The sequence below is a fragment of the Varroa jacobsoni genome, unplaced genomic scaffold (genome assembly GCF_002532875.2).
Source record: "Varroa jacobsoni isolate VJ856 unplaced genomic scaffold, vjacob_1.0 scaffold_1129, whole genome shotgun sequence".
Taxonomy (NCBI): Eukaryota; Metazoa; Arthropoda; class Arachnida; order Mesostigmata; family Varroidae; genus Varroa; species Varroa jacobsoni.
The window spans coordinates 508,513-524,617 of record NW_019214031.1 but is presented as its reverse complement, the minus strand read 5'-3'; the positions used below and the strand labels follow the sequence as shown (position 1 = coordinate 524,617).

The following is a 16,105-nucleotide window of genomic DNA, read 5'->3' as shown; positions in this document are numbered from 1 at the left end:
ATATATATATATATATATATATATATATATATAGATAGATAGCGACGGAGAGAGGGGAGAGAGAGAGAGAGAGAAAAGGAAAAGGATGGAGAGAAAAAGGCTTCTTTGTCTTTTATCGATTTGTCGTCCCTTCTTCAGCATTAGCAAGTAAAGTCAAAACTTTCTCCCATCCGCCAGTATTCATTTGCATCAAATTCATCCATATTCTTTTAGCTCACTTTCCATCTAGTCCCGGTCATGGGGAATCTGTACAAGGTCGTTTCCAGCTGCCTTCAATTAGCCAGAGTCACCAACTATGTAGCAGCAGCAGCAATAACGGAGTAGCAGATTTAACAAGAGCGAGTATGCACTATTATATGTAGAATAGATGTAATATGTCAAAATAATGCAGTAGTTGTAGACTATTCTGAATTATACCTGAGATTAGACGGATTACGCCACGGTCGAACGACACAGCGAGGATCACTGTCGATCGAAACCATGTACAGACACTTACGCAGAGTACAAGCTTGCTAGCTATTGTTAATGCTACCGCTGCTTATGATGTTATTGCTGACGCTGATGCTGCCTAATCGTCAGGCAGTTCTTTTTTGGGACTGGCCAAACGGGGCGGTGCAGGCGACGACTGAGACGACGGATCAGCGACATCAACGGGACTGCTGCTGTTTCGGCGTTCCTCTTCGGCCTTCCGCCGAAGTAGCTCCAGCGATTCTTGATGGTGCTGATTGAGTAGAAGCGGCGTGGGAAGACCCTGTAGCCCGACCTGGATGCTCTGTACACTCTGCTGTATATTCTGTAGGTTTGGCAGACCCTGAAGACTCTGTAGCGCCCCTTGAAATGGGACCCCTGCCATGTAGAGTAACTTTTGGTTCCAGTAAGGCGCCAGCTGCCATTCGGTAACGCTGGTCGCTCCCGATTGTACTCCAGCTGCTGCGGCCGCTGCTGCTGTTGACGTCGCCGTCGGCGATGGGAATCGACCAGCACTTGCCGCCGCTGCCGCTGCCGCTAGAAGCTCCTGTCGGGCCGCCTGCTGCAACTGCAGCTGGTGAGCAGCTGCTGCCACAGCCGCGGCTGATGATGACGCCTCTGTTGGTAGTCCGTACTGTACTGGGCTATCGCGGCCCATCGCTTTCTCACGCTTGCGCCACTTCGCGCGCCGGTTTTGAAACCAAACCTGTAACAAGAAGACGCATACGCAGCAAAAAAGCAGGCATGAATTTTACGCACTTGCATCATTCTAGCTGAAGAAGTTGACTATAGTCCAGCGAAATCAATTCGAATGCCCCGATAATCTCTGCTAATGCTGTGACGGCTACATGCGTATCACTTACTCATAACAGAGAAATCGATGGATGGTTAACTTATCCGCACTACAAATACAGCTCAGTGCCAGCGGTTGAGTAGGCATACTTTTAAACTTGCGTACAGGGACACAATTAGTTAATCCCCCTCAAACACGCACCCATACACATAAGTACCTCACCATAAGTTGCTAGCACTCTATCGTCAGTCGACTGTGAAACGAACTAAAGTTGCTGAAGTACTCTACTTACTTACACCCATACGAGTCTAAACGTCTAGCTACTATAAGTTCTTGCACTTCAATGCCGCTCACCTCCCCTCAATATTTTTGATCGCTCTGGCAAGCGAAGAATTTGTGACGAAATCCGATGTCACCGATCGACAACGGCATCAGTCTACCGACGTGAGCCATCATCGTTCTACTACCACAATAATGCTAAACACACTAGTTCTCTAACGCCCGCCGCCTCTGAAGCAGCCGCTGCCATGGCTTAGTGATCGTCTCTAGCTCGATCTCGCGTTCAAGCATAGTTAGGAGTTGCTCTGCTGACGGTGCTCTTAGTAGAAGAGGCTTCTTATTCTTCATAGTCGCATCGGTGACATGAACAACCATGCAACTGCGATAGAACATGATGATAGAACTAAAGGTGCTGCTAGTAACCCCTCGCCGGCGATGCTGGCTGAAACTCGACGGACCTAGACGCAGCGTGAGAGGACTAGGCAGAAAGCGGCCGCTGCCGCCGCCGCCGACCCACAATTAGGCATCTCTAAGCCTAACAATAATATTTGTCCCAACGACCAGATGTCGAGTGCCGCCAAATGGGCACACACACACACACACACACACACAGGTCCAAACATACACACGTCACTCAGTAACGAAGCAATCTTTCGGCTCGACAACTTTAACCTCAGCAACAACATCATTATTACCTACAACTATTAGCGTCGATGCCGCTAGTACTAACAGGCCAAATATCCAGTCAACTTTCTAGACTGAGCTTTTACGATTCTACCCGGATAGAAAAAAGAAGAGTTTAGCAAATGACGCGGCCGAAGCACTGAGTCGTACTAGATGAAGTCTGGCCAACTTCTTAGCATGCCTTGCATTCTTCGCCGTATTTCGTACATCTCGCTCCCTGCATGCACACTTGCACCGTTCGAAGTCGCTTCTCATGCAACGTGACCGTCGGTCGGACCGGAAATACAAATCATATCGGTAGTAGAGTCTCATTATGGCATTCATCATTAACGACAGTTGTACAACAAAACTTTCCTTTCGCCTTGCTTCGTTAAGGACACTTGAAAATTAGCACGAATTATCATTTGATTAGGGCTAGCTTAGAAGCTCTCCAAATATAGAATAATCAAGAATTTGTGGGACGACTCTATTAGGCTCACCAAGGACGAATAAATTATTTGTCGATTGGCAACACCGGAAATGATAATAGGCGATCAGTGAACGGGGCCTGCAGGGCGTCCAACTCACACAGACCCACTTGACAGGCAACAAAGCACAGCCAGGCCGACCCGTAACTTGTTCTAAATGTATATCTGATTCGATGTTTATGTTCAAGGTCACATTAGTTAAAACATCCAAAATAGATGAGACTAGTTCGAATAAGTGTAGTAGCCGGACGCCTAAAGTTATACATTAAAAAAAAAAATGACAATTTATAGAGTGAAAGCATTTGTACTAAAACAGTGCGATAGATTCAATAACAGATGACTAACTTGCATGAATTTTTTCCAGACGAATCAGTGACTTTGTCGGGCGCCAATGAATGCCGCAGTAATCCCACATATAAATCTCTTTCAACTTGCTCCCAATTTAGTTGTTCAAACGAAGTTACAAGTTCTAGAAAAAGTATCACTGACTTTGGTTGTTTTTAAAACATGTTTTATGTTACCTCTTGAGATAAGGAGGAGATCGATTTGAGTCATCATCATTGTCATCGTTACGTCTAGTATTGAAGTGTTTATTTGTCTTGATCTACACGAATCAATAAAGACCCAGAACGTCTCTCAACTAATTCCTCAATCGCTTCATACAATGGATCTACGTTGTCGTTGTGTAAATACATATACACTGATTGACTGTCTACTTCCTCACATACTGGACGTCTTAATCATCGAGACATCTAAGGGTCATGCTATTATATTCTACAATAGGATGTTTAACATTATAGAAGGTGACTATTTATATTAACAACTGTAGCACGTCTCATATTGAGCTCAGAAATAACAACCAACAGAGAGGAGCTATGATGATCCGAAACTACAGCTTTAGGCGAGTCGATGAGCCCGCCATCTACCGGCAATGGAAAGTGCCCTTAATGGCGCTTCTTATTAGCCGGAAGCACTATTGGCTGTAAATGAGATTTTTCGGGCTAACGACTTAAACAGAACGGATCAAATAGCAAAAATTTAGTAGAAGACAAGGAATGCAAACTCGATTCCATAGATGAACAACTATTCATGTCGCAGGCGGCTATGTTGAAATTAACACCTTCGCTCTCATCACAAGGTCCTTGAAAAAACAACCAATAATCATAACAATCAACAGGATGTACATGTTCGCCTGTCACCGTCTTCTGTTCCTAGAAAACAGGACCTTTTGGCGAAGAGGCAAACTTACACGATGTAAGTATGTGGGGGCATCATAACGATGCATGGGTCATTCTAGAGCAACACGGCCATCGATAAACCACGGCTAAGCTCTCCTATATACCAATTTGTTATACAAAGCTTATTGAGTTTCATGCAACGACTGTGATATACATTTGCTTGCCTATGAGAAACTCGAATCCTTCTTATAGCCAATTTTACTGCATTTAGCTCTTCCATTTCATCATGGTACACGCAAATATTTTTCACCGATGACTACCACTGTCATTGTTTTCATGTTCAGTGGAGGGGTGAAAATTTCCCCTTCTAATCGTCTTTTCTGCTTTCTCATACACCGTCCAGGCAACGTCCTGCTTCGTACCTAGGGCGGAGAAGAAAAAGTGTCCGACGGTTGCGCTCTAAGCGAGGAGGGAACACATTCAGCTACAGAAGGAACGGCGAACTTCGTTCGCCTGATCGTCTTCTCATCTGTAGGAGAACAGAGAGTCGAGCTTTGAAAACAGACTGGGTTTCGAGTACTACAGGTCTGCCGTGACTGTTAGGAGAGACAGCGGCGGACATCAACTGTTGTGTTAGCCAGGCAATTTGACATCGTGGAGTTTAAGGGTTGAAGTGCCAAAGAGAGCTTAACGAAGACAAGGTAAAGCTCTGGGCAAAACAAGCAGAAAAAGGCGGGAGAATCAAGTTGGGCCGAAGCGGTGAGGAAGCGGGGAATGGAAAATCGTAGGGGCTGCTTATGAATGACACTGATTTGCCGCGACATTGCGAAGCGTTGTTCCACTACTCACTACAATAAGTGCTTGCTCAGTTACCACTCCGCCAACGGAGGAGCTCGCCTCATCGATGTGCCTGAAACGTCGACAAAAGCAGTACGAAAAAGACAAGGACAAATGGGCCCACTAACGTTTAAGCAAATAATTCCAGGGTGAGAGGAACACTGAGTAAATTTTAGAGAGTGCTAGAACCATCCCATAATTCATCGTATCCCTGACGCGAAAGCGAGCTCTCCATCTTCCCTATCCTGTTTTAAGGTCGTGCTCACTTTTCGAACTCGGCTTTCCGACTCTCGATTTTCAAATCGAAGAGTTGGACAAAACCATCAAAATCGCAAAGCTTACAAACTCCAACTTCACTTCTCGAAGTAGTCTCTGAAGCCCAACAGTGGGTAGTTCACGGTAAACTAAGGGTAAATACTGATACTGCGAGGTATTTTTCTAGTGTGAACAAATCCGAATATTGAGCTATTGCCAGTGATGCGAGTGATGTGGGTTGAGCCTGGCAGGAACACGCTATACAGAAACAAAGCGAATCAAGTGATAGTCTGTAATGAAACTAGATGACTGCGTGCATTTCTTCCATGTTTGCTAGGCGGCGGAGTCAGACCCGTTCATATGCCAGTGTAAAGCAACAGGTAGACGCTCAAGCGCAAATCAGACTGGTCCCACAAAGACAGGGTTCTATTCCACTTGACAAGAATGGCCATCAGCTCAGTTCGTGAGCTAACGTCTTCATAATCGAATACAAATAAGTCCTCATTCTGTCCTAGTTCCCTTAAATTGTATCCTATTGGTAGTGACCATAACAAAGTTGGGCAATAAAAACTGCAATGCATCTTTTGCTTTGATGCGCGCATCAAATATTAATCAGCAAAACCTGGCGAGGCTAGCAATAATGGACAACTGAATGAACCACGCTCCCAATTTACTGTGTTTTATTTTAATCGATACGTTTTATTCTTTTTATCTAGAGGTACTTATACATATTGTAAAGCCAAATAAACAGGGATTGAAAAAATGTGCAAATTTTCCACTTTCCAACAATGTATCACCTTGCTCGACAGTTGGTTGCTAGAAACTATACTGGTACCAGCCTGCAGAGCTGCCCATGTAGGCAGATCTTTCAAATGCCAAAATGGCTCAGCTTCACACCAATTAAGAAGCCGGTACTTCCTAATTTGGAGATCCGACCTATTCGCTTAGCAGTTGTCATTTGTAAACGAAATAAATTCGTCAGTTTTTTGCGGATATCGTCGGAGGTAGCGAATAGAACATGGCCGCAGGAAAAAAGTCCGGCGTCTGGCAAAAATGCCTCTTAAGGAGCCTGAATTGAGAGAAAATCGCTCAAGGTGTTGGACATTAAGTTGACGTGTTAGGTACACTTCATTTAACGGAAAATGGCCTGAAACGCTTTCGCTTCTCCCCCTTTGCTTTCGTCTTCGATGGGCCATGGCACGTCGTAGTTGGTAAGCTGATAAGGAAACAAAAGTTAGACTGGTCATGGGAGAACGAAGCTGTCGAGCTCTCTTAGCGTCGAAAAGACTTTCCGGTAGAACGGCCACATACAACTGAAGGAAAAGAGACGATGCTTAAGATGACGATGATGGGGATTATCTAACGGCGTTCAACACATCGCAGATAGCATGTGGCTACGTTACTAAATCTTACGGGTCCCTTTGCCTTCGATAGACTACATTTTTTCTATCAAGGAAATTTCTATTTTAAGTGTTAATATTATTAAATTTTCAGAATTTTTCAGATGTGTACAGCTCAAAGATTTAACGCTATTTAATCGCATTACCCGATTTTTTCTATGACTCAATTTCATACGCTGGGACTGCATGAAACACTTTATTAGTTCTTTTCGCATTCTACTGAATTTTTATTATACGATAAAAAAGGTAAATAACCATGTTATCCTTTATCACAATTTTGCCTGTCCCATGTCAAAGTGACATTTTTCCAAGGTACGTTGGAAGTAAATTACGTTCTATAAAAATCATTACATTGAATTATGCCACACGATCACAATGACAGCTATATAAGCCAGAATGGAGATGGATTGTATAAGCCACTACGCTTCGAGCAAATAGAGAGCCGATACTATCAATGCTAATGTTGTAGAAAGATCCAAAAAGCTAAGTGATCTCTATTTAGTACGGCAAAAATGTACACATGTGCATGCCTGTCAGCGCAGTTCAAGCCGTTTGTTATATCACATGTGACGAAACTCTCACGACTTCAGAGTTATTGGTCAGAATTCATGTATAATTATTCATACCAGAATTATGCACGACTACCGTAGTTCACGGACTTCAGTTTAATGAAGTTGGCAGCAAGTTATTTAACGTTAACAGCTTCTCTTCCCATAGTCGCAGCCCTTTTTTGGGTAAAAAGCATGACCAAAACAGTCATTAGTGTTCTACTAACCCCATCTCTGACCCAGATGATCCCACCTGCTGAGGCCGTATGGGTCAAAACCACAAGGGTCTTCAATTGATATTGCCTCAAAGACAAATAAATTGTGGCGAGTTAATTTTGATCACATAAAGAAAAGTCTATGAATCTGACGGATATACGAAATTTTTTTCCTCTAGAAGCAGTTGTTTTCAACGATAGCGCTAGGTGAGTTTCGGTCCATATGGCTTCACCTATCTATGGATAGGATAGCGCTCCGGACAGTGGGCTGTTTGTTTGGGCGTACGGTATTTTCGATTAAAGAAAAACTAGCCTACTCTAGAATAAAATAATAAATTTATCAGGACGGAAAGCGGTACGTTGTTTTCGCTATTTGAATTGGGATTAACCATCATTGAAGCTGTTTGTGCTGAGCAAACTCGACAGAATTAAACACTTCCGTTATGGCTTGAAATCGACGGTTTGCATCATCGTCAGTTTTCGTGCAATTTTTAGATAATCCGAGAACGATTTCCATGAAGAAAATCGGAAGGTTACCAATAGGGCTTAGATTTCGAGGCCCAGGGAATATGAGTCAAATACCATTATTAAAACAGTAGACTTTTCTGTTGGGAAATCAATCGCCATTTTTTAAAAGAGAATATAAATTCGCAGTTGGGTCGTATAGATGAGCATCAGCGTTTAGTTTTTTTTGGGGGTTTTACCCATTTTTACACCTTTTGGTCGCTTTGCTCACTTTGAGCCTCTGTATCTTTAGGACTTATAGCCTGTTACCATGCCAACGCTTAGTTCTGCTGAAATTTTTGTACACATCATATATGAGCTACACTATACCAGGCTTCTGTCTACTGCTGTTGCTTACCGCATTCGATCTATTAAAAAGTTATTTGCGGGTTGAAAAAAGGACATTTTGAAAATGCGCAGTGAATGATTGCAATGAATACAGCCACTAAAACTGCGAGAAATGATACTTCTAACAAATTCAGTGTATATATATGTAATTGGTTCGTAAATTGTTCTAAATTAACATATACTATTTTACTTACTAACTCTTTACATACATGCAATTCATTCATTGAGAGGGTAGGTTTTGAAAAAAAGAGTAAAATATCATTTTACTATTATATTCTGAAAGCAGATAAATTCAGTACGAACCTGGACTCGTGCCTCGCTAAGATCAAGCCGGAGTGCTAGTTCCTCTCTTGTAAATACGTCGGGATACTGCGTCTTCTCAAATGCCCTCTCCAATTGGTGCAGTTGAAATGTCGTAAATGTGGTCCGGCTACGCCGTATTTTTCTTGATGGTTTGTCATTAGTAAGCTCATCGATGAAGCTTCGCTCATCTTCCGAAGATCGCGTCATGGGGGAGCCCGCACCAGGGGGGGACATAGTGTCACGTTCATCTGTGTCATTGTAGACAAATGCTTAGTTTAAATAATAGTCTTTGACAGACGTCTTCAGTACAGAAATGTTTTAAATGAAAAAAATCGCCCTTGGTTTTTGCGACACTGTCAATTAAATTGACACAATCAATTAAATTTCGTCGTTCCGAAACGGGGATTTATTGCTATGTAGTGTAACGTTAATGTACGCACACCCACCTACTACTCTAAAGGAATACTCATTTATTTCTGATACAACTGTATAAATTCATAGCCGTCTAAATAAATTGGGCAAAGGAAAATCTTTCGCTCTGAGAAACATTCCGAAGCGGAGCGACGTTACGTTTTTTTTCCAGCCATAATGCTAACCTCTAATACTAATTTTTGTTTATCTGATTCGGCCAAAAACATAAATAACGGGAATAGTATAAGTCACACCGACCCTCTTTGCGCCCACAAATTTTACCAGTTGCCTGACTTCTACATGAAATGGTAGAACACCATGGAAAACTACTGGTAGAGACTGTTTTACCCTACGCCCTGTTCCTGGTTCCGTACGCCTACTAATTAGGCCGGTGCACATCAAGCGAACTGTCTAACTACGTTAGTCTCACTATTGTACAGCTGTGTGCTAAAAAAAACCAAGCGCAATTAATTGGACTTTGCAGAAGGGCTGCCGTAAACCAGCCCCCATTGCAGGCGAAGGTAACTGGTTGGCTAGAGACCGTCCGTCACGAAAGCATAAAGTCATACGGTAGCACTGCCATCGCTAGGCCGTACATGTCTACGTAGCGAAAAAGGGCTGTAAGCTAGGCTGTAGCGAGCTCAGGGGGGAGGCGTTTCTGTTGCAGGAAGTTCGACGATGCTCGTGTCGTCGTGGGCAAGGTGGGTCGCGTTTTAATAGAACAAGGGAGTACTTCCAGAGCGGCAATCTCTGTTGGGAATGAGAGCCGTCGAGGCTTTCGTTAGTTCAAAGCAAGAAGACGACGACCGGGCCGACGCTGTCGTCGCTACGAATTTGGAACGATCGGGGCGGGAGGTAAAAGCTTATGTCACTACAAAGGCGATTAAGCGGATGCGAAGGGTTATCATACCCATATTGTTTAAAAGCTGATTATTAAGCAAATCATTCATTGCATGTAATCCGTGAGTTATAGCTGCGCTGAACAGGGGAGCTACATAAACGAAAAGTCTTCGAAACGAAGTTTCAGCTCGTCGACTAATTAAAGCTCGCGTATTTTCTACAAATACTACTACTACTACTGCTGCTAGCGACATTTTGCAAATAAAATGATCGAGGAAATATATATATATATATAAGCGAAACTTATTACGGGCTAGATAAGCAGTATTTCTTTTCAATTAGTAATTTACTATAGGTTTTCCAGAAAAGGTGATGAAGAACGAAGGAGTATAACAATTTTAGAATAATTACAATACCGTTGATATTTTAAATAGGGTTTTGAAACCACAAGCACCCTTATCACAGCCCATAGGCACAACTATCTACGGGAACATCATTAACTTAGCCCTTAGGTGGGGTCTTATGCTTGGGATGCAATTAGAAAGAAAGAGTATTGCTAATAGGGAGTGAAAGCCCCTGACACCTAACAGGCCCGTTCTTTAACAAGACGGCAGCTGTCGAACACTTAGCAATATTATAGGCTTGCCACCAATAAAGGGATGGTTTTCCCTCAAGGGGTGCTTACCAACTGCACCCGTTGAAGCCGGTAAAACTTATGAGTAAGCCATTTATTACCTTATCAAACTGTGCGTCGGTTCATTGCTTGAATTGAAAATGTATTTGTAAATAAAACGCATGAAACGTTATGTTAACCTGAAATCTATATGGCTGATAAAGAGTCATGATATGACTTTGAAAGACATAATTGGTAAAATAAATCAATAATAGGGTACACGAGTAGCTCACTTTTTCTTAACTCAGCACATCAATGTGCGGTATCCCCGACAACGATTCAACCGGCATCATGTAATAAAACAGCGCGATAAATGTTAAAAACACACCTTTCTTATGGCCGCTAAAATCAAGCACCTCTTGACCGTGTGACACAGAGTCGCGATCCAGTGCAGCCTCCTTTGAAGATGTCTTCTTCAACAACTCTTCAATGGAATAAAAAGCGAATCTTGGCGGATTTTGTGTAACTACAAGACCACTCATCCTGAATCACCGGCCGCCGTAGATCTTCGACAAAAAATGTGGCAGTTTGCCTTCCCTCTATTTATGCGTGTTACTATTATTATGCGTATGTTGCAATTGATGTATGGGTTGATTTATGCTAAGTCCTTCGCTATATATCTTAGTCCTAATATGCGCGTAACCTGCGTCTTAAATCCAAACTTTCAGATCGAAGATCTCTTATGGAGTCGAGCTCCGCTGAGTCCGGTTACGACGTTACGGTAACAATGAAGTCCGAAAGATGGACTACTGATATGAAGCACTTTTTCCGATAGATTCTTGTAGGACAAATAGTAAGTTATGGCCGGATAATGTTTAGAGTGTAGCTTTTTTTTCCCGATACATAGAGCTTCTAACGGTCATGATCAGATGCAACGATTTCGCTTCTCTCATTTACAAGACATGATTTCCACTGCTTTGAATTCGCCGGAAGCACTCAATATGAGACACTGGCTAGAATACACAAGCACGCTTCTTTTTTTTCCTAATTTTGCACTCGGGACGAATTTGAGACCAAAGAAACACTCGCTCAAAAGGCGTCTACTGCACTACAACTGACAATACAGATCCTACACGACTTCCTACAAACGTAGTTGATGTTGATGCTTTTATTCTCCGCATCCTCTAGAGGCGGAGCTCACGCCGGAGCTCCGCCCTGCTATCGGTAAGGGAAAGGAGGAGAGGTTGCAGGAGATCGGTCGTGCTTGGTGTGCCGAGTTCGTTTAGGGCAGACCTTGCCGTACTCTGTACGCTCTCGGATGGCCGCTTTAGCGGAGCAGCCGTGGCTCAGCGAGCGATTTCGTGGTGCGCGCTCCATGGACAACACCAGCGCCGTTGGGCCTTCAAAGCATGAGAATGCACAGACGAGAACGTAAAGCCTATTTCTGGCCAAGGTATATGGCTATCCAGAGAGTCCGCTTGATACGATCCTTACTGTCAATAAAAGAATATCGTTAATGCAGGCCGAGCTGTGCGCCACATGCTAATGTAAACGAGGTTGCAAGGAAGCATTTTAAAGCTGGAACAACGTGGGAACCCAAAATAAATAAGTAAATATCAAAACGAGGATTGCAGATGCGTATCCGTTTGCACATAAACAGCACGACTGGTAGCGTATAGCCCACGGGCATATACAGCGTAGAGCTTATGTCCACTTTAACTAAATTCAAACGTGTTTTCAGTGACGTGACCTAAGTTACGGTACGAAGAGCTACATTGCCATTCCGTATAGGCAAAACACCTGTAAACCATTACTGCCTTACCAAACCAGCGGATCAATAAAACGTGCAGCTAGGAACAAAAAAAAAGCCTATAGCATTGTGCTCAATGTTAAAATTTGTTGTATAGCAACGTGTTCGTACTACTGTAGTATATATTCATTGCATTATAGTTGCGTTAAAATTGGGAAAAAGTTTACGGAGCTATTCATTATGACGGGCGCGCGATCATATGCGACGCCTAAGTCAATTTTTTTTATATCAGAATAGTAAAAGAATGAACGTATCGTTTTCTGAATTTAAGCAAAAATTAGAAATTACCAAATTATTCCGTGCTAGACAAATCTATATCAAAAGTTAAAAAAAAATGTCCTCTTTGGCTGGGAATTAACTGCCTACAGTCTGATTTTCTTGCCGCCTTCCAGAAGTAGAGAAGAAGAAGGAACCCTTGTGTAAGACGAACCGGAAAATATTAAATAAGCTCAGGAAGTTCAATGGAATATGCCGAAAAGTCATTTTTAAAATGCCGAGGTTTTTCATGCGGAAATTAACTGTCGTTTTAAAAAGCAGGATATCAATTGTCAATCTTGTTTAGATAAGCTGCGACAATTAGTCTTTTTAAGCCTTTTGCATGCTTTAAGCTTTCTGGCCGTTTTAAACCCTTATTTTTTTGACTGTTCGTCTTCTATTGACCAACAATTTAATTCTACTAGAATTTTTTTACATATAGAGGATTTGAACGATAGTTAAAGGAGTTACCCCTCCCAATAGTGCTTAACGCGCATGCGTACTACTTAAAGCTATTTACGGATTAAACAAAAGCGTTCCGAAAATGTTAACGATTGAGACTGTTGCAATAAATTAGCTCATCGGTGGTGAAAATACGCTTAAACAGCATTGTGCATAATGGCGAAGAACTCTGGTTCAGTGAGTGATATTATTTTTAATTTAAAAACATTAGCAAGTTCTACAAACTAGACAAAGTCTTAATTATAATATAATTGAATATCTGTGCACCGTTCACAAACTTAGGAAATTCCGGTACATGACTACGAGTTTCGTTGAGGCCGCCATATTAGGTTTCAAGAGTGAGGCTTATTTCGTCTTTCTCTTTTAAGCTATCCCTAGATAACAGTTCGAAAAGCAGCTTGTCACTGTATACCATATCCAGTCACTGTTGACAGTTGTTTATTCCGTCGATTACCTGTAGCCGATTTTACGGCAAAAATCATCGATTATTGTTTAGCAGAAGACCTTCGTGCAAATCAGCGGGTTCCCTCAAACTCCATATTTCCCATCACTGAACACATGTTTCTGTGCTGCATACGTTTGAATGTTCTATAGGTAAGTGCCCCTCTCTCCATTGTATATCATTTAGCCACCCGGAAAATTAGCGCGCCAAGGGAAACGTCATTAGCTACATATATAATATATATCCAAGTGTAACATGTGTATCTCTATGTAAATGTATCCTAGCAGACTAAGTCAGCTCGTCGTGCAGCAACTCGTCTGAAGGCTCAGAGTCTCTCGCAGTAGGATATCGCGAATATGCTAACAACATCGTCACATACACTGCGTATTGCTACAGTTCACATGGCTGGTTGATTAGCCTATCGCAAGGCACCTCTGGCTGACGGTGTCCTTAGTCCTGAAATACGCCTGTTATTATTGTTACTATTACTACCGTCGCTGTCTCCTCGAGTAGACACATTGGCTTATCCCGGTACCATCGCCTCGGAATCCTCCGCTCTTCGTAACAAGGGGCGCTGGTGATTTTGAACGACTCCCATATTAGCAGAGTGACGGGAGAGGGACGAAGGCAAGGCAAAGCTTCTGCTGACACGTTTGACCAATGGACAGATCTCTACATGAACAGCTATAATACGGTACATAAGTACGATATGTGTTTTCGTTGAATCGTCGCTGGCTGAGGCGTCGCGTCACTAAGGAAGTGGCGACGGGGTTCGAGGGAGCTGGCCATCTCTCCTCCGAATGAGCCATCCTGGGCACAATAGACAGACGCATCTATAGCTATAATATACAATGAGCTTGCGGCCGCTGTTGCTAGCGCTCCGGCTGCCGCACCAAGATAAACGGAACATTTTGGGCGCAGCGGGAACTCGTTCGCGAACTCGCCGGCGCCGCCGTCGACGCGACCATCGTTTAGTATGCAAATGCATTTTGCCATGTTGTGTGCGTGCAGTATGCATCATACATATCAGCTATTGCGTAGCGTACCGCATGTATATATTGGTGCTAAAGAGACACTGCTCTCCCAACAACGATGCCATTCCCGCCACACGGAACTGTTGCTAGCAATAATAACTAACACAACTACTGCCTGTTAATGCTGGTGCCATTAAAAAGCTGATGCTGGCAGCAATAATGATGAAGGTAATGGTGATGGGTTGGCTCGCGAGCCCCATAGTTCTTGGTCGCATGACGTGTTGAACCCTACCGAGGTCATGCGCTGTCGTACGGCTTGTCGTACTGTATTCAGTATTTAATGATAACGGTTCTGTGTCGTATGGCGGACGAGAGATATGTACTTGTTCATCTGATGCTATCGATGCTCAGCAGCCAATTGGCTGATATCGAAACGCAGCATAACATAGTAGTCAACATGACTCTACATTTGATTACACGTAAGTAGTAGGTATATAAGTGCAAATTCGGATACAAATGGATACCAGATATCAAGGTGGATTAGTCACACAGAAACGTTTATGAAAGAAAGAAGTACGTTATGGGACCATGTGTAGGATTAGCAAACCCTGAACGAGGCGACCATATGGGAACAGAGCTTCCGGAGTAACACTGGATCTGTCACCCAAACGAGGTAGCAAACAAGGCAAAAACTATTATATGAATAAATGGAAATTAATTAAAAACGTCCACAAGGTGACTTGTTTCTTACGTTATTGTGGAGCATTGTTTCAAAGTAAATTTGGAGCGATCATACTACGAACGGAACAGTCATATATATATATATATATATATGTGTCATGCTCTATAGTACATAATGAACTATGTGTATTGTCGGGCGTCGTCATCGAAATCTTATACGACTATTATTACACAAAAAGAAAACAGCTAAATGAGGCCTGGAGAAACGTAGTATTTTGATCAACCCAATTAATATATCGAACGTTTATTTAGCCTTAGTGTTTGTTTAAAAAGACATATACCTCAATATACCTTTATAACGCATCGTTTTCCTTGTCTAGTTATTGCGTAAATACCCAACGAGACAATTTTTAACATAAATAGGACTAGTTTAGTGTAAATGACCTGCGACCTATGTCAGCGCATACGGGGAACGCAAGATGAAGCCAGTCAATAAATAAAATATGGCGGCTACAGAAATCTAATCCCCTGAACTCCTCCCGAGATATTATGCGGCCAATAACAGCTCGTTTCGATCAGTCGTGACGATAGTAACTCTCGCTGACCCAGTTAGTGGTCTCAGATCTCTGTTCGTTCGCTGCACTTCCCCATTGCAATAGAATTACATATGATTATACGCAGCGCTCAACCGTAGTCAATGAGAACAAGCTAATTTCAGTGTAGCCGCGTCAGCAGGACAGTCCCATGAGAAAAACCGTGGCTTCGTATTATAAGGATTAGCACTTTTCATAGGACACGCTCTCGAGGCCACTGATTCAAGTAGCGCTATTAACATCTGCTGCACAATTTGGCTCACAGTTATAATGACTGCTTTCTTTTTTATAATTTGCACTTTTTGCAAACGAGCGATGCATGGACCGTTTTTCTACATCATACAAATCGATGACTTTTTCTATTCACAGGAATTGTCTAGTCTTTATTCGCCCGCTGTCCCTACGGATCTGAGTCACCTTCAGGACGACATTCGTCATTTGAAATGGTCTTAGGTCGACGTCTAATAGACCTGCGTGTATCTTCTACGACCTTCTGTCGACGGTAAGTAGACATTCGTGGATTAAAAATAAACCTCAATGTAGCCTGCGCAGCAACAATGACGCATATATACAGAACTGCCGTATAGTACATACACTGCAAAACAGTTGTTAGTTTTACGGGGTTAGGTGATATTATCAGCAGAAGTTTGCGAGCCCTGATGAATACCTGGTCTACAGGCACTCGTCAGAGGAAGGTTTGCGGACGACTCTTCAAAGAGGACTTGAACTAAGCGCTGGTAGAATG

At 42.7% G+C, this 16,105-nt stretch overlaps 1 protein-coding gene across 1 annotated transcript; it reads right to left on the bottom strand.

Moving 5' to 3' along the window:
* Window positions 1-41: 41 nt before the first annotated feature.
* LOC111266933 (uncharacterized) lies at window positions 42-11,263 on the bottom strand. Its single transcript, XM_022844804.2, has 3 exons — window positions 10,532-11,263; window positions 8,280-8,527; window positions 42-1,174 (listed from the first exon to the last, which is right to left on the bottom strand). The coding sequence occupies exons 1-3, from the start codon at window positions 10,683-10,685 to the stop codon at window positions 569-571; spliced, it is 1,008 nt and encodes a 335-aa protein (XP_022700539.1). The 5' UTR covers window positions 10,686-11,263; the 3' UTR covers window positions 42-568.
* Window positions 11,264-16,105: the final 4,842 nt, after the last annotated feature.